The sequence below is a fragment of the Desmodus rotundus genome, chromosome 8, assembly GCF_022682495.2.
Source record: "Desmodus rotundus isolate HL8 chromosome 8, HLdesRot8A.1, whole genome shotgun sequence".
Classification (NCBI taxonomy): domain Eukaryota; kingdom Metazoa; phylum Chordata; class Mammalia; order Chiroptera; family Phyllostomidae; genus Desmodus; species Desmodus rotundus.
Window position 1 is genome coordinate 132527768 of NC_071394.1, and position 25103 is coordinate 132552870.

The window sequence follows — 25103 nt, forward strand, 5'->3', positions numbered from 1 at the left end:
GCTGCTTGTTGGTGAGTGTTTGCTCAGGGAGCGCGTGCCCTTGAAATGGGGCCGTGTGCAGGGGTGGTCCGGGCCGCTCAGCCCTGGCCCGCACCGGGCCTTGCTGTCGGGGCTGAGCCCTTCCTCTCCGTCCGGGTGAGTGCCAGGTCTGGGGGGCTGCTGAGGTCCAACAACAGACCAGTTCTTCGTGCTGCTGCTGGTTTCAAGCTTTCCTGTTGTACAAACAAAACGTTTTCATTGCATTAAAAAGTATAAAGTAAATAATACACGTAAACTGAAAATAAAGGAAGGATTTTCTCTGCTTCCTACAGAGAACCGCTGTGGGTATCCTACCAGAGTTTTTGGTGTACTTTTATTTTTTCCTTCCCAGAATGGAATTACTCTGTGTGTACCCGGGGGCTTCAGCCTCTGCTGGGCTCTGTGGTCTCTCTGCTGCTGTCCACGTCCCAGCCTTGGGCCCCCTCAGGCCCCCGGCCATCAGAGTTGTCACGGGTGTGATGCGTGAACAGCATCTGACTTAGAACTGTGTGAGTTCCCTGGAGAATAAGGTGCTTGTGGAGATGCGGCAGCCAGCTGGCCCCCAGCCCTCCGCCTTGTCGCTGGGGGTCCCTCAGCCTCCCGTTTGTGTAGCAAGGCACTTCCCGGTGCAGGCAGCAACTGCATGTTCAGCTGGGGCGGGGACGCTGCCCTCCGGAGCGAGGCCGCCGAGGCCTGTGGGCGCTGGCCGGTGCTCCTGGTCAGTGAGGCGGCAGGTGGACCCGAAGCGCCCGGCGAGACTCAGCCCGGTTCTGCAAAGGCGAGCGCTCTGCCCACTGTAGCGGGGACAGCGCCTGCTGCGGGCCTGGCGCTTGGCTCTTTCCGTGTAAAGGTGAGGTGGGGCATTTTGAGGTTCCTCCACGCACAGCCCGCGTTGCCGGTCAGGGAGCAGGTTCGCAGAGGCCTTGCCCGGCATGAGGCAGCTACGGGTGCGAGCCCAGGGTTCTGCGCGTTCTGTAAGCAGGCCGGCCGGGTGCTGGCCGCGGTCTGCTCTCGCAGCGCGCTGCGCCTGCTCTCTGCTGGGACGCCTGCGGCGGGGTGCCTCCTGCCTGGGAGGGGGATCTTGCCAGGGAGGCAAGCGCTCCCATTAGGCCTGGGTTCGAATTCTACTTCCTCTCGCAAACTGTGTCGTCTCGGGTAGCGTTAGTGCCCCTGGGCTGCGATGACCAAACGGAACACCGGCCCGCACGGGCGGTCCGAGTCTGCGCCCGCGTGCTCGTGCCCCTGCTCCTGCGAAGTACGCATGCAGAACAAGTGCCACGCACAGACTTGTGCAGCTGTACCACTTACTGGGGTGTGAACTCCACAAGTGACGTGTTGAACACGCTTTCCACCGCCCTTCCTGCTCTTGATGGTCCTGGGCTTGCTGCTTAATCGTCACCGATCTGCCGGATGTTAAATAACATCTTGATGTTCTGAATATTTTCTCAATTGCCATTCGGGTTTATCACTTGGTCAAGTGCCAGATACTATTCTAACTGAACAAGTGACTCCTCAGATTACAGTGGTAACGTATACGAGGAGAGCATGCAGGTAGCCGGTGTGTATAATGGCGTCATTCTAACCAAGCTGCTGAAATCGGTGACAAGGTGCAGGCTGAGGCAGGAGGCAGGACGCTGTACTTGCTCTGACTCGAGTCTGGGAACTCAGATGTCTGGGAACTTCCCCTTCCTGGGCCAGGGCCTGCGTGCACGCCTGCACCCTGGGGGGCCCTCTGATCACCCCGCGGGGCTCAGGCACCCCTCCAGCTGGCATCCGTCATCCCCGCCGGGACTGGCCAGGCCCCCGCACCCACCCGCCTGCGGCCTGCCGTGTGACTGGTGACCATCCTGGACCAGTCCTGGGGCTGAGGGTGCAGGGCTGCCAATTCTGGAGAATGTGCTTTTCACTATCAGAACTTGTAACTGTTTTCCTTCTTTGGAACACTTCTGGGTTTTTGCCCAGCCCTGTTACCAGTCTGCGAACTCCGAGACCCTTCTCTGGTGTACTTGCAGCGTGGCCTGCAGACTCGCGGAGTGTGCACGCCACGCCCACTCAGTGCGGGAGACGCGGTGCGTTTGGAATCTCCGGGCTGCTTTTCTCCGCTGTGCGTCGTCACCCAGATTGAGATCGTAGCGCACGAGCAGTTTGGTGTTGCGGCTTGTTCATTTGCGGTTGCATCGCGGGAGTCTCCTGCCATGAAATGTTACCGAAAGACGTGGTTTTTAGTGGCTACTCACCGGTCTGACAGGTGGAGGCGCCCTGAGCCGGGAAACCGAAACCGAAACCGGTGCTGGTTCACGGTTCGTGCGCAGTCGCGCTCGCCGCCGCCATCTCTGTGTGGCGCCGGTCCCTGGCTGGTTGGGGCTGCACTCGGGTGTGCCGCGCTTGCTGCGCGTGCAGGAGGGCTGCTCGTGAGGGTGGCCCTGTCTGCGGGGCGTGGGCGCAGCCCGTGGGTGCGGAGCACTCACCTGCCCCCTCTGTACAGTCCTACTGCTACAGGTACCGCTGCGCAGCTCGGAGCCAGAACACGCCGGACAGCTCCGCCTCCAACCTGGGGTTCCGCTGCGCCGCCGACCGCCTGCCCACCGCCAGCTAAGCGCCAGGAACAGCCTTCCCGGGCCCAGGAGAAGTCGTGTCTAACCCGCGCTCAGCTCCCCGCAACAGGACGGGCCAGCCATGTGCAGATTCCCACCGAGGTGCGGCCGTGCCTGCCGCCCACCAGAGGAACTGCCTGCGAGACCAAATCGCTCACCTGCATCCGCGTGCGGGCTGTGTACTGCACTTCCAGAGCCCGGTGCCCTGTCTGACTTTGGGGGGTGGAGGGAACCGCAGCGAGGCTTCGGAGGCTGCGTGCCACCCAGGCTCTGGATGCGGGGGCAGGCAGACCCCAGGGTCCCACCCACGGTGTCCCGTCTGTCCAGGGAGGGGACACATGCAGGGCCTCGGGCTGCCACTTGCCAGCTCTGTGAGCATATCAGTCTATTGTGATTTCCCAGTGAGACTTTCCGACAGGTTACCTTTGAGCTATTTTTTCTCATCTGTGAACCTCGGGTGATTGTAATCATGTACAATAAGAGTTCTCGTAGGTATTTTCAGAAAAGGACGGGGTGGGAGTGGCCCTGGCCCCGGTCTCTATAGTCACGTGCACTTTGCTCTTCCAGGGAAATGCGTGTCTTTCTCGTTGTTGTGGGGACTCCCTCGGGCGGGACTGTGGGTTCCAGTTCAGCCTGTGAACTCGCAGGGAGGTCGTTGGGTGTTCCACTGTGCTTTATCTTTCAATGTTAAGTGCCTTTGGTTCAGGGGGCAGTCCCCAGCCCCATCTCCCCCTCTCCCCACAGCCTCCGGGGAATGTGAGACCTGCCAAGTTCTAGACGCGGGGGAGGGGAGTGGGGGCCGTGGACGAACTGTATCTGTCCCGGTGTCTGGTGGGGGGTTGGGACCCGGCAGCTGGGGGCTCAGACGCTTTGAGTCACGCACCCGTGGAATAAACCAGTGTCTGTGGCCGGCTTTCACTCCCGTGGAATAAACCAGTGTCTGTGGCCGGCTTTCACTCCTGTCGGCTCCTTTGTACACCCCGCCCCCCTGTGTTTTCTTGTAAAGAAACGACGGGGGACATGAGGCACTTGTTTGCCGGAAAACGTCCCTGTCCGTTGGCTACGTGGTAGCTTTTGGCATGTGAGACATGTGGGGGAACTGTTACTCCAAAGGGCAAGGCTGTCCTGCGGGGGCCTCCCTGTGGCCCTTCGTCTTCGTGCCCCAGGACAGGAGGGGACCCGAGGGGTGGTCCTGTAAACCCTTCTGCGGCAGGAGAGCCCCGTCTCAGAGGGATGGCTCTCCATCATGTGTTCCCATTGTCAGGGTCCCGTCCTGGCCCCCAGGACCCTGGAGACATGTCCACCTGTCACTCCAAAGAGATGGCCGGTCTCTGTTGGTCGTGGGGAGAGTCAGTCAGCGTCACTCAGCCCGCACGTGATTGCCACCTGGTGCCTCGCCTCCCAGCGTCCCGGCGTCCCGGCGTCTGTCTGGAGAAACAGCCGTGCTCCTGGGCGGTTTCCCCTTTATTAATCTGTCAGTTTGTGGATATAGAATGTTTCCCTACAAACCTTCACCAATTGATGATTCATTCCGAGCAAAACAAACAAAAAAAGCTTTTGCTTATTTGCAAAAACTAACGCAGGGAATAAGGTATTTTATTCTCGAAGCTGCTGCTTGTCAAGCGGAGCTTCTGTTTCACTGGTTCTCCCACCTGCTGGTATGTTTGCAGGGTTTTATTTCTGCCGCGCGCACTTTGGGCCCTCCTGTTAGTGAGTGTGGTACAGCATAAATATTTTGGACTGTGTTCTGGCCCAGTCTTTTGAATTGCATGCGGAGCAGCACATTATCAGAGAGTTTGTGAAACAAAACCTCCCCAAGCCCCCCCACCCGAGAGCCGCATCTGCAGGCTGCCAGCAAAGAGCGCACCCCACTGCGGACAGCTGTTGCCGCTCCCCCGTGGAGGGTCCCTACTGACACGGGGCGGACCGATGGGGTGGCAGCTTCAGTGCCAGAGATGCGCTCCTGGAAGACCTGCCCGTCTGCGAAACTGCACGTGAAGAACGGGACCCCGGGAAGAACAGGGCGGATGCTTACACTTCAGGCGTTTTTGTAAGTGGAGCAGGGACGAAAACAACAGTGGTCCCGGCAAGACCAGCAGCTCCGTTCAGTTTCCCGTGCATTTGCGGCTAGCGGCCAGCCAGTCGGCCCTTTGCAGCCGTGAGCCCTGGGTCCCTCTTCCTTCTCCAGGGTGCAGGTCCTCGAAGGCGTCGGCATCAAAGGCAAAAGTCAGGCCTGCAGACTTCAGACCCTTTTTAAAGCGCTCCGTATGGAGCCTTCGGCTCTGCCGCATCTGTATATGCTGCTCGGCTTTTCACCGTGTTTGGTTTGTACGGAGCTGTTCCCCGGGTCTGTGCCGCCAGCCCTTACTCCCTGCCACTGGAGCGGGGAGGGATTGGAGGTCTGCTTCAGACCTGCCCGGGTGCACAGTGTTGGTTTGTTGCCGGGGTGCGCAGATGGGCTGAGTGGGACGCAAGTCCTTTCTTCCTTTTTAAAGCCTCGTCCACATGATTAGAGGGGGTGGGCTGGGTGTGAAGGAGGTGGCCCTCAGGGTGACATTTCCCTGTTGGGAAACATCTAATCACTTCAGTGCCTCAAACTGCGTGTGGTTCAGCCCACAGCTGCAACTGCCATACGGACCTGCACCCGTTTAGCCAGTTTTTTCTTTCCTTCCTCCACCCCACCCCCTTTTTCCTTTTTTTTTTTTTTTTGACAAGGCACCTGTGTTGTTCCTAGGACGACCCTTCGGGAAAATGAGGCCTGGAAGGTGCTGTGTTTTCGTTCGTGTTGCTTGGGCACCGTGTGTGAGGTCACGGCTCCCCACTACTGCACGGGAGGGCTCGGTTTCCCCACCGTGCTCACGGAGAACCCCGTTGTCAGCACACCAGGCAGCGGGCCTTCCTCCGTGGGGCCTTCAGGGCTACTCCTCTCGCTACCACCTGTGGAGAGCAGGTCACGGGTTTCCAGGCTGCGCTGGTATTGTCGTCTGTGGGAAAACCCATGGCTGACTCAGTGGAAGGAGCATCCAGACGAAATGAAACATGGGGAAACAGGTGTTTTCCGTTCCGAGACTTCAGGAGCTGCGTGCAAGAGGCCCGTGGGATTTAGTTCTCTTTATAAAATGATACTGTGCACGCGTTTCTTCCTCCTCCCGTCCTCCCGTCCCACACGGACCTTACCAGGGCCACTATTTCTCCTGGGGCGCCAACCTGCAGGCAGCTCTGGGGAGGAAACGGGAGGCGTGGGGTGTTCTGGCCCTCTGGGGGATGGGGCTGGGGGTGAGGGGTGGGGACAGGACACGGGCCAAGTGTGTGTGTGTGTGTGTGTGTGTGTGTGTGTGAGAGAGAGAGAGAGAGAGAGAGAGAGAGACAGAGACAGAGAGAGCGAGGGAGAGAGAGAGAGCTCGCTGCTGCTCCCCTGTTCCCATGGCTGCCACACGGCAGTGGGCCCAGAGTTGCTGGCGTCTGCGTTTCCACGTGAAGCCTTCTGAGTTTTTAGTGCTGGTGACCAGCTCTGATGTGTGAACACAAGTGCTGTGAAGGCCTCCGAAGCTGCTGCTGCAGCCAGGCTGGGCCTGGGGCGCCGCCTTCAGCCTCGGTCCGGAAAAGCCGACTTGGTTCATGCAGCACAAAATCTCGAGTGTTCCTCTTGGAAAAAGTGACTGATGGGGTAAGTAATGTACCAGCTAGGAATGTCCAGTGTGGGGACGGGCAGGGGCTGCCCAGGGGCTTCATCCTACTGGAAATGCCCTCCCGGCCCCTCCCCTACCCCACCCCTGTCCTCAATCACTCAGCAGGCCCAGGGCACCTCAGTGGCACCATCGAGGACGGTTCAGGTTCATTAGCAGTAGCATTCTGACGAAGTTGGCACAGTGCTATCAGACAGCGGTGGAAGTGTCAGGTTCTCGACTACTGGTTTCATTTCTGTGTTAAAGTGAACTCTGCGATAAAGACCACCCCAGAGCAGGCTTGGTTTTGCAGGCTTGCAGAACCCGGCGGGCTGTGAGGGAAATGAGGCCTTTATTGTTTCAAATGCTTAAAGCCCAGTGGAAACGATGAACCCGAAGAGGCCACGGTGGTGCCGGCAGCCGGCCAGAGCTCCCTCCCTCCTCTCAGTCGAGAGTGGAGACCCCTAGAGCAGGACTTTGATTAATGTTTTGCTGACGCAAAAGCCGTTCCAGACAACACCCAGGGAGGCTGTGTGGGAGCAGAGCCCCTCTCTGATGCCGGCCCTGTTTGGGGGTCAGACAGTTCAGGGAATCAGCACCAAGGGTGGGGATTCCTGCCGGATTCTCCTCTGCCCCCAAATGCCCCCAGAGCCACCCTGCTGAGTGGGCAGTGGCCGCAGCCATCGGCCCCGTGACCGGCCCCAGCTGTGGGGCAGGAAGGGCCCCATGCCCCAGTGAGGGGGGCGGGAGTGTTGTCCTTGCGCCCCTGGGCCTGGGCCATACTTGACAAGCGCTGGTTTCTTTGCTGAGGAAATGGAAGGCCCATCAGAGCGGCTCTTTCCCACCTTGTCCGCGGGGCCGTCACCTGGGTAAGAGGAGCACCACCGAATAGGGAGGTGGGGGGGGGGCGGAACCAGCTGGGACTCTCAGAGGAAGAGAGAGATGCCAAGAGAGGAAGAGAGAGAAGCCAAGAGAGATAAGTGTCCTCCTCAGGTGGCACTGATAGGAGGGTTACCTGCTTGTTCACTTTGGTCCTTGTGGGGGTAGGGCCCTGTGGGGCTGCTTTCGGGAAGTCCGCAGTTTTGCCGCAGGCACTTGCCCAAACCCACTTCATTTACTTTTCAGTGACTGGAAGGAAGCCCCTGTAACCTCTCCAGTTGCTCTGCTGGAGCCGCTTTGATAGGGAGACTCCGCCAAAGGGCTTCGCACAGAGTGGGGGCACAGAGGGGGGGGTCCCCTATCGCAGACTCTGCAGGGAGGTGTGGGGGTGGGGGAGTGACCGAGGGGACCCCGCAGGTCACCCGCCTCTGCCCCCTTGGAAGGTGGTTGTGCCATTAAGCCTGTGAGAAAGGTCCAAGTTACTTTCATGCAGCAGCCGTCTTCCTCCTGGTGGGTTTCGTCTTCACCCTGCGGTTTTGCTCCCCTCGTCTCAGAAACTTGGACCACGAGTGTGCGCAAGGTGCCCAGGTGACACGTCTGCACGGGGCCGAACCAGGGCTGGCTGGGTGACTTCCGTTGTCCGCTGCACCAGTACCTCTGTGGTGTATTGTGAGTTTGGGGTGGGGAGGGATGGGTGGGAGGGGGAGAAGGTGGGGCCGGCCTCCAGGGAGAAGGGGCACAGAGCGCGGTGGTGGGTGCATTCGAGGTCAAGGACACGGGCTCGGGGGCCAGATGGCCTCAGTCTCAGTCCTCGTCCTACCACTTGCAACACTGTGACTTCGGGTGATTTACCGACCCTGTTTGCTGCTGTGGTTTTGGGAATTAAGTGGAAATACTTCTACAGAAGGCAGACCCGAGGCAGGAGGGTTGAGATCGTCAGCGTAGAATGGTCTGCGTGTAAGATGTCGACCTGCTTCATCACGGTCATTCCAAACTTCAAACGTCAGTGCCCTCGTGAATCTGATTGTGCTGGCGAGGTGGCCAAGGTCAACGCTCGGGTCCTAGGCTTTTCAAAAGGCCTGCTCCCGCCCCATTCCACTTCTCTTTGTAAAATGGTTGCCTTCATAAAGAGGTGGAATTCTTAGGGGCAAGGTGGGGAAGGCTGGGTAAATGGGAAATAATGAAGCTTGGAAGGTGCCTTATTAGCTCATTAGCACCAGGCTCGGACCCCTGGGAAGATGACCCCTGACAGCTGAGATCGTGTGTGAAGAGTGAAAAAAAAAAGGGTCCTGCATGGGGCTTGTTAAATAGCGTCTGAGAAGCATGGGGAGGCCTCCCGGTCTCTGTGGAACCGGCTGCAGGTCCTCGCCCTCTGCCCTGACGCTGCCGCCCGCTGAGGACTGGGGGCTGCAGCGAAGGTGCCGTTCAGGGCAGCTCCGGAGGCGGCCGTAGTCTCTGTTCTGGGACATTTGTGGATATTCGGTTCGGCCGGGAGGAAAAAGCCGCATTCCCCTCGGTGACTTTATCCTTATTACTGAACCGTTTTGCTGCAGGACATACTCGGCAAGCCAGAGGCTGAGTCACAGCGATGATTCCGGAGGGCTGACGGCTCTGGACACTCTCTACTGGAGCGGGCCCTACGCCTCCCGCTGCGGAACAGAACAGGTTTTTCCGTGAAATGGCACCTGGAATGGTTTCGTGTGTGATGTCCCCCTCTAGTGGCCAGATTGCTTTCCGCGGTGTTTGTACAAGCCATACCTGGAGTTGAAGAACCTTCTGTCCAGGGGCGATGCGGGCTTGGGAGGGCTCACGTAGCAGAAAGCGGTCCTAAAGTATGTCAGCTCTACTCTCTGGGTTTTTAAAGAGCGGGTGGAGCTGGAGAATGACCTGCGGAGGGGAGGAGAGGCCCGGGAACGAATGTGTTCATACTCTGATTATTTTCTGCATTTCTACTGCCTTTATTAATAATTATTAACTGTCAAGCATCATTACAAAACCTTTGCTCTTTTTATTGTAAGAATAAAATACATAAGGTCAACCCAGAAACTCTAAAACATGTGCACACTATCCTTAGAAGCCCTTTCATCCTGTGACTGGTGTGTCTGCTCCCAGATCTTTGCCAGCAGGTAACGACTCGCCAGTTGGTGTGTCTTCCCAGACTTTTCCCTGTGTGTTCGCAAACATATGGTATACACGTATGTATTGGTACACAGTACAGATCGTGTGTAAGTGTATACATAGACACACAGGAGCCAGGGGAGAAAGCACCCTTTTCAAACAGCTAAAGGGGCTGCCCGCGAGAGCCAGCAGGTGTCGGCCGTCACGGTGTCCTCTGGCGGCCCCGCCTAAGCCGGCTCTGCCTTGACCTCGCCACTGCCCACCGGCACCTCCCAGGATGGCGCTTACACCCTCAGCTGGAGCCCCAGTTTCTGTAACTGCCGCCCGGAGTCACCTACAGGTTGCCTGGTCTGGAGGCCGGTGGGTTGATCGCAGTCCCACGGGAATGAATGGATACATATCTCCAAGTACGCACACACATGTGCAGACTTCAAAGCCGTTGCTTGAGTGCCTCACTCCCAGTCTCGGCACACCTCCAATGCGGGGACCCATCCGGAATAAATCAGGCCACTCTGACAATGACAGGAGAGGGAGGAGCCAGGGCCAAGGTGGAGAACAAGGTGTTTCTGCGCACCAGCCCTCCTACAGGACTGGGAGAGTGGCTGTTTGACCCACCGGAAACAAACAGGGTCAGGCAAGATGAGGGAAGAGAGGACTGCATTCCAGACGCAAGGACAAGGTAACACCTTAGGAGAACACCCTTACCCCACAGAGTTCGAAGTAATGGTTGTGAAGTAATGGCTTACCAAACTCGGGAGAGGCAGAGGGACACAGAACTTCAGCGAAGACAGAGAGAACGTAAGAAAGTGTCGCTCAGAAGTCTCAGAGCCAAAGAACACAGTGACAGAACTGAGAAATGCACCGGGAGGTTTAACGGGCTGGGTGAAGCTGAAGAGGGGATTGGCGACCTGGAAGCCTGGGCAGTGGGCCTCTCCCAAGCTGAGCTGCAAGAAGAATTTCAGAAAGTGAAGGTGGCTTGAGGGGCCTATTTGACATCAGGAAGAATAACGTGGGTGGTTTCCAGTATTTATTGTTAAAAAATATTCCAATAAACTTGTATGTACCTACTTACATCTTTGCCAGCTTATGCAGAAATTTCGGTAGGACAAATTCCTGGGAGTGGAACTCCTGTAGCAAAGCATGTGGTTATTTTAGTTGGTGATGGATATCGACAGCCCTCCACAAAGGCTGTACCAAGTCACGTCCCCCACACAGTGAACGCTTTTCGACTTTTTAAAAAAAATTCTAAAATGAATCTGAGAACAGCCACGGTAGCGCAGCACGGGGGAAATTCTGCAGGATTCAGGAGTAGCTGTCAGGGGAGGTGAGTGGAGAGGCTCAGGCTGCTGCCTGGACTCGGCCCGGGAGCCCTCCCAACCTTCTGTGGCTGAGATACAGCCCGGGGGGGGGGGGGGGGCGGGGGGTGCCAACGGCACATGACTGTGGCCTGCAGAGGCGATTCGCTGTTAATGAAACCAGCCTTCCGGAGTCGACTGTTTCCCCTCGCCAGCCCGGCCCACAACCCGCCATGACTGGTGATTACCATCTTATTTTTGCCCTTGGGGTGGGGAGGTCCGGAGCCCCTCTTTGAACTAAGAACTCTGACCGTTCCTGTGTGTAGCTTGGTTGGGGGTGCTTCACACGCCCCCGAAGTTAAAAAACGTATCTACATCCTAGTCCGAAGGTCAGCAGCGGAATAAGGCTTAAACGAGGCTGGGGATTAGGTCCCTCTCAAAGTCCCTCGTTATCTGAGCTCTGGGACTGGTGGCCGGTTGGGGGCTTTAGTGACCTCATCTGCAAAGGCAGGGGCCGAGCAACGTGAGTTCTCTGTAGAAAGAGGAGGGGGCGGGGCTGTCGGGCCGTTCCACCTGCAGACGTGGACTAGCGCGGCTGCTCCCGGGAGTGAGTGAGTGTGTGAGTGTGTGTGTGTGTGTCGAGGGCCCCGTTCCTGTGGGGCTGCTTCCGCTGCTGTGGGCTCTCTTGGTTGACCCCCTTTGGGGATGGCCCAAACCAGCTGGGCAGGTGAGACCGAAAGCAGCGGTGTGCTGCCCTGGGCACAGGCCTGTGGTGGGCCCTTACTTCACAGTCTTCGAGGACCCCTTCCCTCCGGAAGGCTGTCCCTGGTGTCCCCGGGTAAAGTGCCCAAAGGTGACACCAACCAAATAAAACTAAGGAGCAGCCTTTGCTTTGTCGTACCTTTAAACAGCAGCACCACCAGAAGCTGACCGAGCCCCACAACACCTAAGTGACAGCAGGTCTGTCGCGAGCACTGTGACTGTTGGCCACGAGACCTGAGTGGCTGGCGTGTGTGGGAACTATGGACCTGGAGCCCCCGGCTTGCAGTTTTCTGGGGGCGTGTGGCCTTTGGGTTACTCGTGGCTCGTGCTTTCTCTGGTGAGACCGTGGGTTTGGCACTGGGAGCTTGGAGCTTGGGAACTTTCATGTCCCATAAGACCCACAGGGCTCTTAGAATTGGGTTGGCTTTGTAGCAAGGGACTCATCACTTATTGCCGTGTTTGTCCTCTGAGGGGTACTGTTTATTAACGAGTACTGTTTACTAATGCTGAATCTGCAGTGGAGGGTCCCACTCGAGTCTCTTCTCAGTTGGAAAGAAGTGGGAGGAGCATTCGTTGGCAGTGTTGGGGCGGCGGTGAACTAGGTGTGCAGTCAGCCCCCAGACCAGAGGCAGCAAGCGGACGTAACACGAACCCCGACGATGGAACTTTGAAAGCGCAGGGCCTCCTGGTGCTAGGGGCTAAATGTTCTCAAGGTATTAATTGATTTAAGTTACTAAATAACACTGTGGTGTAGGGCCCAAACAATTATTTTAGCTTTCAAAGGGCCTAATAAACCTCCATAAGTAACTTGTTTTTGCAACGGCCTTGCTTCGAAAAAGGAGCTGAGACACGTCTGCCCCCCAGGAGTTGGACTGGGACGCTAAGACTCTGTCCCCGCCGGGGCCGTGGCGGGCCCGTGGGGTTTTCACGTCACTGACTCGGGAGGAAGTGAGGGTGTGTGGAGGCTTGACGTGCATGGCACACATTTCACAGCTGCTTCCTCTTGTGATTTTCGGTTGTGTGCCTGGTGGGAGGGCCTAGAGGTTTCCAGGTGGCATTGGCTGTGCCCTTCCCTGCTGCCTGCTTAGAGACAGATGGAACTAAGACGCGGACACGAGCCAGGCGGAAATCCAGCCGTCAGCTTTATTACTGACACAGCTGGTCGGGAGGCAGGTGTGTGGCCACCGGGGTTCCCTTGGGTCATTCTGACTCTGCACTGGAGCCGGAAGCCGGCGTACCAATGGCATATGTGGTAGAGGGACCGTTTCTCACCCGGAAGCCCAGAGGTGTTACACCAGCACTGCTGGCGTGTCCCCCCACACCTGGCAGCCACACACCTTCCGACTGTGTTCATGTGCTCAGAGTGGCTTCTGTTTCCATGGCGACCCCAGCGTAGGGTGGGTGCTCCAGCCCCAGTGGCCACATAGCCATCCCAGTCAGCAGGAGGGAGGAGGGGTTAGGGGAAGGGGCCTCCTCACCATTTTTGCTTACCCCTCGTTATCTAGAAGCCAGTCGGCCACACCCACCTAGGACAAGTGCCCATTTCAGCCTGGCGGCCAGACAAAGACGAGAAAGCCATCATGCTTGGGGAGCAGGGCCAGCTGGGCGGCCTGTGGCCTCTGCCACGTTCCCGGGCTGAGGTCACCCGCTGGGCAGAGGGGAACAGACAGTCTGGCCTCCCTGTGGGTGGTGGTACCGGCCCAGAGCTCACTTGGAGGGAATCGCCGGGGCCGCCCCTGACAGGCTCACTCCCTCCCCTCACTCCCTCCTACCGGGGGAGAGCAGGAATGCGTCTCCTGCGCTTTTTCTCCCCGACCCATGCACGGCGGCTCCGGGGCGCAGTACAGAGCCCCGTCATAGGGCAGGAAGGTGGAGCACGCTTTGGAGCCACAGTAACAAGGTTTTCGCAGTTTCCCGTCGTCGGGCCTTTGTCTGTCTTCGCCGTCCACGCGGTTAAGAAATCTGCCTGAATAGTCGTAAGAGAGCTCTTCTTCGGGCAAGATGTCTCTGGCTGCAAAAAGTGCCAACTTGGGCACCATGGAGTCCACGCGGACAGGGACCATGAGCAGGTTGGGCTCACAGGAATGGTTGAGGAATCTTCCCACGTTTCCGATGCGGGCAGGGTCCACAAACGTCTCCATCACCGGCCCGCTGCACACGTGCTCCCGGACGGCTATGATGTAATTCGCATCCAGTGGTGTTTGCAGCTGAGTTCTTCTCTGCGCTTCCGAGAACCCTAACACCTCGCCGGCATACTCGCAGACGAAGCGGCCTCGGGGGATGAACTCCAGGGTGCGCAGCCCCCAGCCCTTGCTACGTGTCCTGAACACCTGCAGGCGGAGCTGCACGCCCCGCTGGACCACGCGGTTGGCACAGTGCTCTGGGCACGGGCACAGGGCGTTGCACTCGAAGACAGGCTGGGCACACCCGGCTGCCGAGCCCAGGGGTCTGAGGCGGGCATCCGCGTCGTAGTTCTCCACGTGGCGGAGGCAGGAGCAGGAGCCGGGGACGCAGGCATGGTGCAGGCATAGGCACCCGGGGAAGGTGACCTCAGAGGGGTCCACGTCCGCTCCTGGCCCAGCCACGAGCTCAGGAGTGTACTGCAAAACCGGAGACAGTGTGTCAGCCTGGTGGGCGGGGCCTCCCGCGCCTCACAAGCATTTGGGGGGGTGCTACTCTTACTCCTACACAGATAGAAACCGACCAAAGAACTGACAAACACAGCGTGTTAAAACACTGTCTGAAAGCAAAACTCTCCAATTTAAAAATTATGTTAGTTGTAAGTTTTCAAATTCTGTGGTTTCACTTTAGGTATAGGAAAAACAAGAAAAGCAATTTTTAAACCAGAAACCGAATGCTTTGTAACCCATTTTGTTTCCCTCAGCCTTGGAAGTCAGGAGCCCAGCTGGATTCAGGCTTTGGATGCAGTCAAGTGTCTGTCCTTGGCTTTGGTCTTTCACAGTCCTCTCTGATGCAGATGCATGTATGTGTATACGTATGCATATGTATGTATAAGGACTTCCACTGTGAGTCGCCTCGGGTCCTTTTTGGAGATAAGAAAGTCAAGATGAGAAAGAAATCAATGAAAAATGGCCTTGGGAGGGTCTTCCATTGATTTTTTTAAAAGGAATTTTTTAATTCAAAGACTATCTAAATTCTTAAATATTCTGATATCTTAAAGACACTTTACAGTTGTATCTGAATCTTCATAATGTTAAACACAGGCACTTGGCACAGAAATTACAGACGGATTTCCAAAAATTGTACTTGTTGCATAGATATTAATAGATACTTAAATTTACTGTAGAAGTAAACACATCAAGACATCCTCTTAGAAAGGGACAATATGAAAGTTTCTTGGTCTTTTAAAATGCACCTGCATTTTCAAAGTGTCCTATTTATAAAGTGTAACAGAGAAAGGAGAAAGTCCTAAGTCTCGGGTCTCCCTGCGAAGCCTGGGTCTCTGGTGACTTCTGGGTCCGGGAGGGCCCTCTGTGCTCAGCGCCAGGCACTCCATCCTTGGAACGCAGAAGCCTCCTTCAGTTCCTGATGCTGCGCCTGGATTTCGTGTTAAAACATCACATATTTCCGGCACAATACTGAGGCTCCCCAGACACGCCCTTTCTGTCTCGCAGGCTGCTATGAGAATCCGCGTACAAAGCTCGCTCTGGCGGCCGGCCCCCGAGTGCTCACTGTGAATTATGCAGGCCGTCTAAGAGGGTGGTGAAAAGCCAGGTGTGGAGTTAAACTTACTCAGACATACTCAAGCCAGAGTCGCGACTAGGAAACGGTACGGTTACATTCCCACTTCCCGGCCTCTGTCACTTGCCCAGCTCCGTGGCGGGGCCCAAGCGCTGGACCAGCCCGGACGCATCTCATTCTCCCACAGACATGGCTACTGCCCGGGCCGTGCACGTGCCGGCACTTCGGAAGCGGCACTCAGAAGAGTACAAAAGGGGGCATTTTAAAAGTCCCCTTTAGAATGGTCACAACATGGGCTCTGCTTCTTCCTGTTACGTGTCAAAGTGTGAGATGGACCACGCGAGAGCTGGGAACAGCAAAACACTCGGTGCACAGCGATGTACTCGAAACCAGATCCTTGAGATCTGGGTAGAGATTTCAAGTTTTCTGTCAGAAAATATAAGAGGATTTAAAAATTTTTCTTATAATCCATGGTCACCCAAGAAGCCAAAATGGACACATGTTGAAGAGCAAATATACCCCCTCGGCTCTTCTCACATGCTATTTCTCCCTTCTCTGAACTGACCCGCACTTGAGCATGGACTCCAGGAACAAAGTGGCATAGACTGCAGGGCTCTCTGGCTGGACTGGATGTGGGCCCTTGACTTTGAGAGGAATCTATGTCTCACGGAGAGGCATGGTCCTGAGGTTTGGGGTGGCACGGTGAGGGGTCAGGCTCCTGTCCCAGCACCAGCCATGCAGCAGGTGACCCAGCAACTATCTTTTGATGTCTTGACTGAAGCTTTTGATAACTTCTGGCTGGAGGTCTGACCTTTCTGAGTCACATTCTGTGCTGAGACCCCAGAATATGAAGTATGACTCCACAGTATCCTGAGCTGAAAACCTGGCCTTCATCTTGAATTTTAAGGAAGTGCTGTGAAAATCTTCATTCCTTTTTTGGTTGTTTGAAACACCAGCTACAAGAATCTTTGTACTTGGCCTCCAGCCCCATGAGTTTGTTTTTGCTCCAAGCAGCTATTAGGAGACTGTGTGCCAGATAATTCTTTTCAAGGCCAAGTTAAGATCTTAAGACGGATGTTTGAAGCTGGTTTCAGGAATCCCCCAAATGGCTAGAACCAACTCTTAGTTCAAGAAAATCAGTTAGTTTTTCTTCTACTTAGGTGTCAGTTCCCCTGGCATTACGATATGCTTGTTTCCAATCTGAACGTGGGAATGTTCTTTTGCCTTTTCATACTGTACTCAAAGCTAACTAGACACAAGGCTATTTTTAACCCGAGTTTTCATGCCTGAATTCTTATGTGTACATGTGCCTGTGAAGGCAGGGTTTGGGGCAAGCGAGCTGTGACCTTTTATGCGACTGGTGTTTGTGCTGCATGAATACATGCAGGCAAACTAGTCGAAGGCGCTGCCAGGCTTGTCACTGAAGCGTTTTGTCAGGCCTTATCTTCTTGGTGAGACTGTGAGCTCCCGGAGGAAGGGACCTGGTCCCCTTTCTGTGACTGTCACTCCGCCCAGAGCCGCGCACAGAGCAGGCCGCGGAGCACTGTGCAGCTGAGTCTGTCTCCGGGTTTCCATTTCTGCCCGGCCGCTGTAGGTGACGGATCAATCACAAGGCTGCTCCCCTCCCCCCCTTTTGTAGCGATGAAGTGCCTTCTGTCCTCTCTTGTAAACTGAAGGGCAGGAACTCTGTTGTCACCATCTTACATGCCTAGCTTACAGGTGCCTGGCCCCTTACAGGCACTTAGTTATCTGGTGAACGAAGAAAACTTATTCATCAGTGTTTCTGACCAGGCAGTCTGCAATGTTTGGTTATGAATAAACGTTTGGGATCAGTGTTTAATGTGGTGCCAGCCAACTGTGTCGTAACCGTAACAGCCTAAGGTAGTTCAAGGCAAAACCACCATTTCTGCTACTGACATTCTGCTGTACTCTTTGAAAACTGCTACTGAGACTGCAGTCCTTTGATCCTCAAACAACTCGAGGAAGCAGGGGGACAGGCAGGGTTCTGTACTGATGATGGGGGTGACAAGGGCTACACATTTTAAAATTATTTTCCTTTTGCAGATGAAGGAACACAGAATCGGAGAAATAGCTGAGAGGCTAAGCCCTGACCCTAGCCTTCCTACCGCCAGGTCCAGAGCTCTATCCACTCCAACATCCTTGTCTTTTTATTTTCTTTGTCGGCCGTTCCTTATTCCTTAGGCAACATGCAGGCCGAGGTCAGAGGGGTGCGAAAGGCAGAAAGGGCTTTGAGGCAGTCATAGTGAATGTTTACTGAGTGCTTTCAGCAAACCGGGAGCAGTGTTTTCGTTGCGATGCTCCAAGCAACCTGGGAGAGAGGTGCCATTGTTTTAATTGTACACGGGAGGGCTCTGAGGCTCAACCGAGGCCAGTTTATTTTTCGCCCAAGAACTCACAGCACGGGGGGAGTCTCAGCTAAGTTTGACTCAAGGGGCCAGGTCACGTTTAACCACGACACTTGGCTGAGGTCCATTAATAGGACCTTTGCCTCACCTTACATATGACACCTGCGACTCAATGAGTTCTAGGGACAAAATCAGGACAGAAAGTCAGGTCCTCAGGCTCTTTCTGGGAGACCTCATGACACCTCTGCTGCTGCCCTTCAGGGCCCTGCCAGTCTAGGGGCAGAAAAGAGGAATACTCCCGTTAAGGTCACTGTGGAATGGTAACAGAGATGGACCGAGACCTGTGCTTTTGAGAGCTGTTCCTGCCGGCAAACAGCTGTGCGACGGGGTAAAATCGTGAGTCTGGAGAGCACCTGGCACAAGAGTCATCCACAAAAGTACGACCACGTGGGAATCTACTCCCGCCCTCTACCTGCAGGGCTCCACCCCCACCCCAGTGGCTGCGCGCGCAGCGCTGTGGCCGTCAAGTCCCGCCCCATGGAGGAGGATGAGTTCCCGGCGGCACTCTGGGAGGCAGAGCCCCACCCCCTACCTGGAAGGGCTCTGGCACCGCCCCCGGGGGCCACACGGTCACAGGCAAGTTCTCCAGGCCGCAGGCGATGTCCAGGGGCTCCATGGGGGCTTCAGGCTCCTCCTCGGATGCGGCCATTCCGCAAAGCTGCTTCGACCCGACACTGAGCGCTTGCGCCCAGAGGAGCCGGAGCCTCGCGGAGCCTGCTGGGAGTCGTGGTCCCGCAGCCCCACTGCCTCATGGGAGATGTAGTTTTCTGTTACAAGTAGCTTGTGAATTCAGGCCCTCCCTTTGTTTTGAGCCAAATGCACAACAAATAACACCAAACCGTTAAGGTACGGACAAAGCTTTGGGGACACAAAATGAAGTACTTGAGATTTCCCAGTGAGCCTCAGGGCGGGCTTCAGAGGTGAGGCCCTGGGTCCGGGTGTCGGAGGGCCCCGAGATTTGAGCTGGGCAGGGGTCGTCGCGTTCAGCGGGGAGGACCGCACCCCGGGGCGCCCGAACAACCGGACCAGGCGAGGCGCTCGGGCGGCGGAACTGCCTGGTGGGGCCTCCCCGGAACGAGGAGAGCGCGCCCTGTCGCCCCGCCCGAGGCCTAGCCTTGCTGCTCCGCCCGCAGCGCCCAGTGCCCCTTCCTCCTCCCGCTGCTGCAGTCTCCCCGCGGTTTGTCGGGAGGCCCGCGGCCGGCCCCTTGCTCACCTCCGGCAGCCCCGGTGACCGCACCCACTCCCGCGGCCTCGGACCCTGTTGTGGAGCCCTGGGTCTCGGGCCTGCCGCCCCGACGGCGGCTCCGACGGTTCTCGGGCGCTTCTGCCTCCTGACCCTCAGGGGCCCCGAGCCCAGGCCCGGGGTCCGGCGGCTCTCACTCCGCGCATCTGCCCTTTCTCCACCGTAAGCCGGGGCAGAGATTCGTCCCGGATCCCGGGGCGCCGGGGCCTTCCCTGCAGCCCTCCCCTCCCTTGCTGAGAATGCGGAGCGCGTCCGGCGGATTCTCCTCTCATAATGGGTTTCATTTTCGTTGCTTTGTACTTAGTCTTTCCTTTGCTGCTTGGGCTCTTGAAATAATTTTATTTTTGAGGTCACACCGTCCCCATGCCCCCCAACCCCCTTACCGCTGCTGTCACCAGGCTCTTGGGAGGAGGCACGTGCAGTGACCAGACCCCGTTGCTTGAAATCCTGCGTGTCCCCGCGTGTCTCTCCTGTTTCCTCGCCAGGCCCAGGAAGATCCAGACCCGACCTGTCTCTCTGGGCTCCTGCTCTGTTTACCTTTTTCTCCACAAGCCATGTGCCTGGGCCTCGGGGCCTTTGCTCCTGCCGCGGTGCTCGTGTCTTGGTGGCCCGTGTCCGTGTCTGGCAGCACGGTCACCCACGGTCACCCTTTGCTCCGTGCACCCACGTCACATTTACTCCCAGACAAAGCCCAGTGAAGTCATAAAGATGATAGAGGGGAAGAAACAGGGAGCGGGAGGGAGACACACATTTGTTTGAACTTAAAACACTTGGGTCCATTCATTTGGAAGTCGTTTGATGCAGGGCCCGGACCTTTGGCTGCTGATTTTTGGGTGTGAGTTTGCTGATTCGGTTCCAGTCCCAGTGTCTTCAAAGTGCAGCAGGAACTGAGAGACGGAACATTTTTCAATGCCTTGTGGCTTTTTTTTCTGTCTTTCCAGAGCGTCTCTCCAAGGGGAGGGGGAGCTCTTCCCATGAGTCCTTCTGCATTGTGTGCTCAGGTGAATCCTAAGGAGGCACCCTGTGGTCACTAGTGTCTCGGCACCTGCTGTTGTCCGGGACACCACAGGCTGGGTGGCTTGAACAGAGACCCTGCGTTCTCACGGCACTGGAGGCCGGCAGCCTGGGGCCGGGGTGATCTCAGGGCCAGGGCCCAGAGGGGCTGTCCTTCTGGTGGACAGACGGCCTCCCCTCCTTTACCTGCATGTGGAGGAGACGAGGCGGCAAGCGCTCTTCCAATCCTGACGAGGACACCGGTCCCATCTTGGGGCTCCCCCCTCACGACCTAGTGACCTCCCAAAGGCCCCAGGGCCAAACGCCATTGCAGCAGGGTGTGGACAGGCGAACTTCAGAGCGATGCCGTCAGCCTGTAGCCTGTAGGTCTGGAGACAGACCCTCAGGTCAGGCTGATCCTGTGTCCGTGGGCTGACAAGATGGTGGCTTGGGTCGGCGTGAAATGCACGTGTCCGATACGAACCCCGTTTTTGAGAGCAGGTTTGGAAGGAAGGCAGTAAGTCTTCCGAGGAGGAGAAAAGTGCCGGAGGACATGGGACAACACGCCTGAGTTCACAGCTCTCCTCGGCCAGCCTCCGACCTTGGGCACCGCCAGCTGACCCTCACGGGGTCACCACTGTGGGCCAGACACTGTTTGAGAACATTACAGGCAGCCATTCATTTAGTTTCCACCGTAAGCTGCTTGAAACCTTCCTGTGCTGACCTACCAAGGGTCGTTTGGTTTCAACTACACGTGCAGACTCACAGGACTCTGGTGGGCCGTGCGTGGCATTCGGGTCCTTGGGAAGGTCACAGGCTGCCAGCAGAGGCTGCAGGTGTTTTGCGGGGATGACACACAGCAGGCCACAGGGCTGCCCCGAGTGGCCTCCGTCCCCCGAGTGGCCTCCGTCCCCCCAGAGGACGCCCACGTATGAGGAACAGAGGTGCTCACGAGGAGGGTGCTGCTGAGAAGCCGCACACCGTGTGGGAGCCAAGGGCCCGAGGGTCGTCACCCAGCAACTGTTTTATCAGACGTGCTGTGCACGAGCCTGTCCTTAGGAGAGAGCCGCTCACGCAGTGCAGTGGGCTTCAGCGTCATTCGGGGTGGTGCAAGGAGGGGTTGGGGGGAGCACTGTGGAGCTTCAGCAGAGGGAAACGTCACTGCTGGCTGGGGAGACCGGCGGAGCCTCCCCAGAAGCAGCTGTTTGCCATGGCCTGGAGGATTGGACAGGGTTTCGGGGGACAGGGAAAGGGCATTCCATGCAGAAGGAGCAGCAGGGGACGGAACTGAGATAAAGGGGTGCATATAGGGGAGACTCATTTTAGATCGGCTGCAGCTCAGATCACCTCTGGGGTTGTAAATAATGAAAGATTTCGCAGGCATGAAGAACACGCTCCTCTCTCAGGTTAAGAGAGGTCTTTGAGCACCGGTTACATGCCCGGTGCCGTGTTCACCAGTTTGGGACCTGTGCCCGTTAGGAAGACAGGGTGCCCGAGGAGCCCCTCCGGGCCAGGCAGCCCCTGGACACCCCAAGCTCACGAGGAGCGCCGCGCTCTATGCTTGTAGGTTACCGTGCTGCTTTCGTTCCCCGACTCTTTCCTGTCCTGTCGTCTGCCCTGTGGAGAAATGTTCTGAAGGATCCATTTTATTTTATTTTTTCTGCACAGTGATGGTGCTCCCAGAATAAGATCTTCAGTCCATATCAGACCTTCAGTTTAATTTTTTCTATCTTGCTGGCAAAAACGTCTGGAAGTATTTTACGTCGTGCGAGATCACAGGGAGGAGAGGCTGCCCGCAGGCCGACAGACGTGGCCTGCAGGGTGATGCAGTCACATCTGCGTCCTCCCCAGGCCGCAGCTGTGTCCCCCCCCCCTCCCCCAGGCACTGCTCGGCGCTGGGTGGGAGCCTGGCTGCTCGCAGTTTGCTCCGAGAGCCGGCCCAGCTACACGTTGAGAAATGTGTTTCCCTGGACTTTAACGAAGTGTCTGAACTGACAGCTGTGAGTAAGCGTTGGACCTGAGTGTTACATGGGTCGTTCACGTTTCTTTCAGCTTTTTCACTGATGGGAGAGGAACTAATTTGATCAGTAACAAAGGAAAAAAATTAAAGAAAAAAAGCAGTACAGTACAACTCTTAACGTTTCACAGGTTCAGTTACCTTTGGCTGAACGACGGGTATGACTGCATGACGTTGCCTTTTTTAAAAAACAAAAATGGCCTTAAATTGTAATGATTTCCTTTGGCTTTTTTTTTTTTTTTTTGCCAGTGTTTTCTGTGAAGCCTCACTGGCGTGATCGAGCATCATCTGGGCCCACGTCACAGCCAGCGAGCAGACGTTGTGCATTTGTTGGAGTTGACGACGAGGGTCGTCAGGGACATCTCAGCTCTTCGGGGATGGCGGTCGCTGCTCCATATTAAGTGGGCACAGCGTGAGCCCCGCGTCCTCTCATCGAAGAACCGTGCGTGAAGGGCATCGTTTTGCAGAGAACAAAGCACGGTGGTTGGTGCTTTTGGGGGTTTCAGGCCAACTGGTTGACTGTTTCTCTTCCAAAACCAGGCCAGCCCCCACACGGCCCATCACGGGGGGCGAGCTCACAGACAGCCCTGTTTGTGTTACACAGCAGCCCCCCCCCCCTTGGTCCGTCGGTGCCCTTGAGCCCTGGATGCACACCCGAGCCCAGCGAGGCCAGTGAGTCTCTAGACGAGCAATCGAGGCCAAAGAACAGTTCACAACTGTGCGCACAGTTTGGGAGCTGAGAGGTGGCTTTACTCAGTAACTGCTGGAGACGCAGGGAGAAGGCAGTCTTCCGAGAGGAAGACGAAACAGACAGCTGACAAGGAGAGAGGACTTCTCAGTTCCTGACACCTGCCCGTTTTCGGCTCCGGTCCCCTTCTGACTCAATGACATATTTGTATTCTTGTAAGAAAATTTTCCCTTGGGTTTAGGTTAAGTCAGTGTGATTTCTGTTCTTTAGTCAAAGAATTTTGACAAGTGCAAATGATGGAATTATTACCATTTTATTATTAGAAAGTGTGGGCTGGATAATCAGCTCCTGTGCAGAGTTAGTTGATGTCTACGAATTTTTGTTCCTCTTAAAAGTTGGTAAGTTATTATGTCTTTAAAAGTTGGTAAGGGTTTTTTTTTTTTTTTTAGCACTTTTCCTTCTAATGCATCTTCACTAAAGAATGCTTCCTCAAAATAATAGGACGATGACCTGGCTGGTGTGGCTCAGTGGATTGAACACCGGCCTGCAAACCAAAGGGCCGCTGGTTTGCTTCCCAGTCAGGGCACAGGCCTGGGTTGCGGGGCCAGGTCCCCAGTGGGGGGCCTTCACAAGGCAACCACATGTTGATGTTTCTCTCCCTCTCTTCCCCCCTTCTCCTCTCTAAAAGTGAAATAAATAAAATCTTTTAAAAAATAATAGGAAGAGAAATTTACATCAAAAGATAGTAAACATAGGAAATTTCTTTTGGTGGAAAAAATAATACTCTAGTGATAATAAATAACAGTTATATTACACATGATATGTGCCTGATTTATAAAAAGATAGCCACGTAGAAGTTAATGGGACAGGAAAATGTCTTTTTAGTGGCTGAAATTTTATGTCAGTGTTTGGCATGTGGACCACTTTGCAGTAACAAAAAATGCATGGCGGTTGGTTACAGTAGCTTGAGAGTTGTATTTTACAAAACTATGACCCTTATTCTTTACACTTTCCAAAAGCAGTAGTTTATGTTTTTGTGTTTGACCGCTAATAAATACATGTGTTCGGCAGAATAAAAAACAAGATTGCAACGTGTCCTATGTTTTATTGCGTTGTGGTTTGATGAAATTCACAATCTTCCTTGTCGCTATGATGACAAAAAGCATCACGATAGAATCTCATTGAGAATACTGGTAGGGGACGTACTTGCGTTGTGACGAAAGACCCAGGACTGGTGATCACAGAGTGACACCTCACACTGGCATGCAGGCAAAAGGGGTGTCGACCGCCGCTGGAGGGGTGGAAGAAGAGGATGATGTGTTCGTGTAGCCCGAAGTGTCACCAACAAGGAATTAATTTCCCTCCCCAGAGACATACGATCGAGTTCATTACCAGGTGTATTCAAACACGGTCACCAAGACTCTGCGAGCAGACCCGCCCTGCTGGCAGCTCGACCTTGAAAGGCACAGTCCCTCACACACTTTCACCTGAACTTGGGAAAGAGGCTTTGCATATTCCCCGGAAAGGGCACTGCCTATACGCAGCACTAGGTGATTTTACAAAGGACTGGATATCCCTTCTCCTCATTTCTAACAAGGCAGGTGGGCCCGCCTCCTCCGCACGAAACGTCGACAGCAAAGATGTGCGTCCTTTGAGGTCTGGCTCCTCAAATACCTTGTTTTGGAGAAGTCTTGTTTGAGAACATGTAAGCCCAGTCTACAGGGGTCTACAGAACAACTTCACCGGATACCCCGACTGTTGTCTGAGACCGCAATTATTCTTAGGGATCACGTTAAATTTCAGCCTCTTAGAATTCTACGTCCCCCCAACTTTGTAGACCCCTATCGGCATTTTCACTCTGGGCCCCGATTCTGGTGTTTGGGAGGAGAAAGGAGATGGAACCAAACAACACTGGTCCCCTCCCACCCCCACCCCCACCCCCACCCCGTGCCCAAGCCACCACAGACAATGCAAAGAATTCTACTCAAGGGTCCACAACTCACTTGGTTAAAGTATCTGGGGACATGTTGATGATTCATATGTATGATTAGATGTTTCATCCAGGGTGAATCGGGTATGAAATAGAAAGAAAAAGGCCCGTTTGTCTTCCATCATCTCCGTGGCAAGGTGTCACAGTTGGTGCTGGGAGGAGGGGGCTCTCCAGGGGTGCACTGGGGAGTGCTGTGGATGCTGCTTATCTCTCGGTCCAAGACGCCCCTCCCCAGGGCCCGGCGGCCGAGTCGTGAGAACTCCTCCGCGCTGTGACCTCCCAGAACCCCAGGACTCCCGGCGGCGGTGGAAAGGGACAGCTCTGCATTGCCATGTGGCTTTCCTCCTTGGTAGGGACACACCTGGGGCAACCAGAATGTAGAGGAACAGGTGAGGAGGACGGAAAAAAAGGCCACTGAACGTTTATTGAGCACACCCTACCTTCCAAGCCACATCCAGAATCGTCCATGGTGACGGACGTGCTGTGCACGCAAGCTGTTCACCAGCCGCGTGTGACTGCTGATTGCTTGGAACACGGCGAGTGTGACTGAAGAGCTAAAGTCGGAATTTGAACGAATTTAAATTTGACTGAAACAGCCACACATAGTTAGTGGCTACCATATTGGAGAACGCATTTTTGGGCACTGCACTAAACACCGTGTAGATTTCTTACTTAATCTTCTCCACAGCTCCTTAAAGCAGGCAATGTTACCT

At 55.5% G+C, this 25103-nt stretch overlaps 2 protein-coding genes across 5 annotated transcripts in view; one reads left to right on the forward strand and one right to left on the reverse strand.

Annotated features, from left to right (window-relative positions):
- Window positions 1-23495, forward strand: part of SUMF1 (sulfatase modifying factor 1) — a 62557-nt gene extending 39062 nt beyond the window's left edge. For 2 of the 3 annotated variants that reach the window (XM_024565803.3, XM_053929367.1), the window contains one exon: window positions 2504-3530. In XM_024565803.3, the coding sequence (XP_024421571.2) occupies window positions 2504-2614 (111 nt within the window). In that variant the 3' untranslated portion in view covers window positions 2615-3530. Of the gene's footprint in view, window positions 1-2503; window positions 3531-21961 lie in introns of those variants that run through there. The other variant, XM_071222169.1, reaches the window with a different exon arrangement.
- Window positions 12825-18292, reverse strand: LOC112309943 (histone-lysine N-methyltransferase SETMAR). 2 transcript variants are annotated; one of them, XM_024566182.4, is made up of 2 exons: window positions 17992-18292; window positions 12825-13931 (listed from the first exon to the last, which is right to left on the reverse strand). In XM_024566182.4, the coding sequence occupies exons 1-2, from the start codon at window positions 18106-18108 to the stop codon at window positions 13077-13079; spliced, it is 972 nt and encodes a 323-aa protein (XP_024421950.2). In that variant the 5' UTR covers window positions 18109-18292; the 3' UTR covers window positions 12825-13076. The 2 variants fall into 2 exon arrangements, 1 of the variants encoding a protein (XP_024421950.2); XR_008427459.1 differs by lacking the exon at window positions 12825-13931 and adding an exon at window positions 14387-17362 and having other exon boundaries at window positions 17992-18129.
- Window positions 23496-25103: the final 1608 nt, after the last annotated feature.

Coding starts and splice junctions, on each gene's coding strand:
- LOC112309943 (XM_024566182.4), bottom strand. CDS start 18,108: ATGGCCGCATCCGAGGAGGAGCCTGAAGCCCCCATGGAGCCCCTGGAC. Junction 13,932..17,991: donor CGGTGCCAGAGCCCTTCCAG/GTAGGGGGTGGG, acceptor CCGGTTTTGCAG/TACACTCCTGAGCTCGTGGC.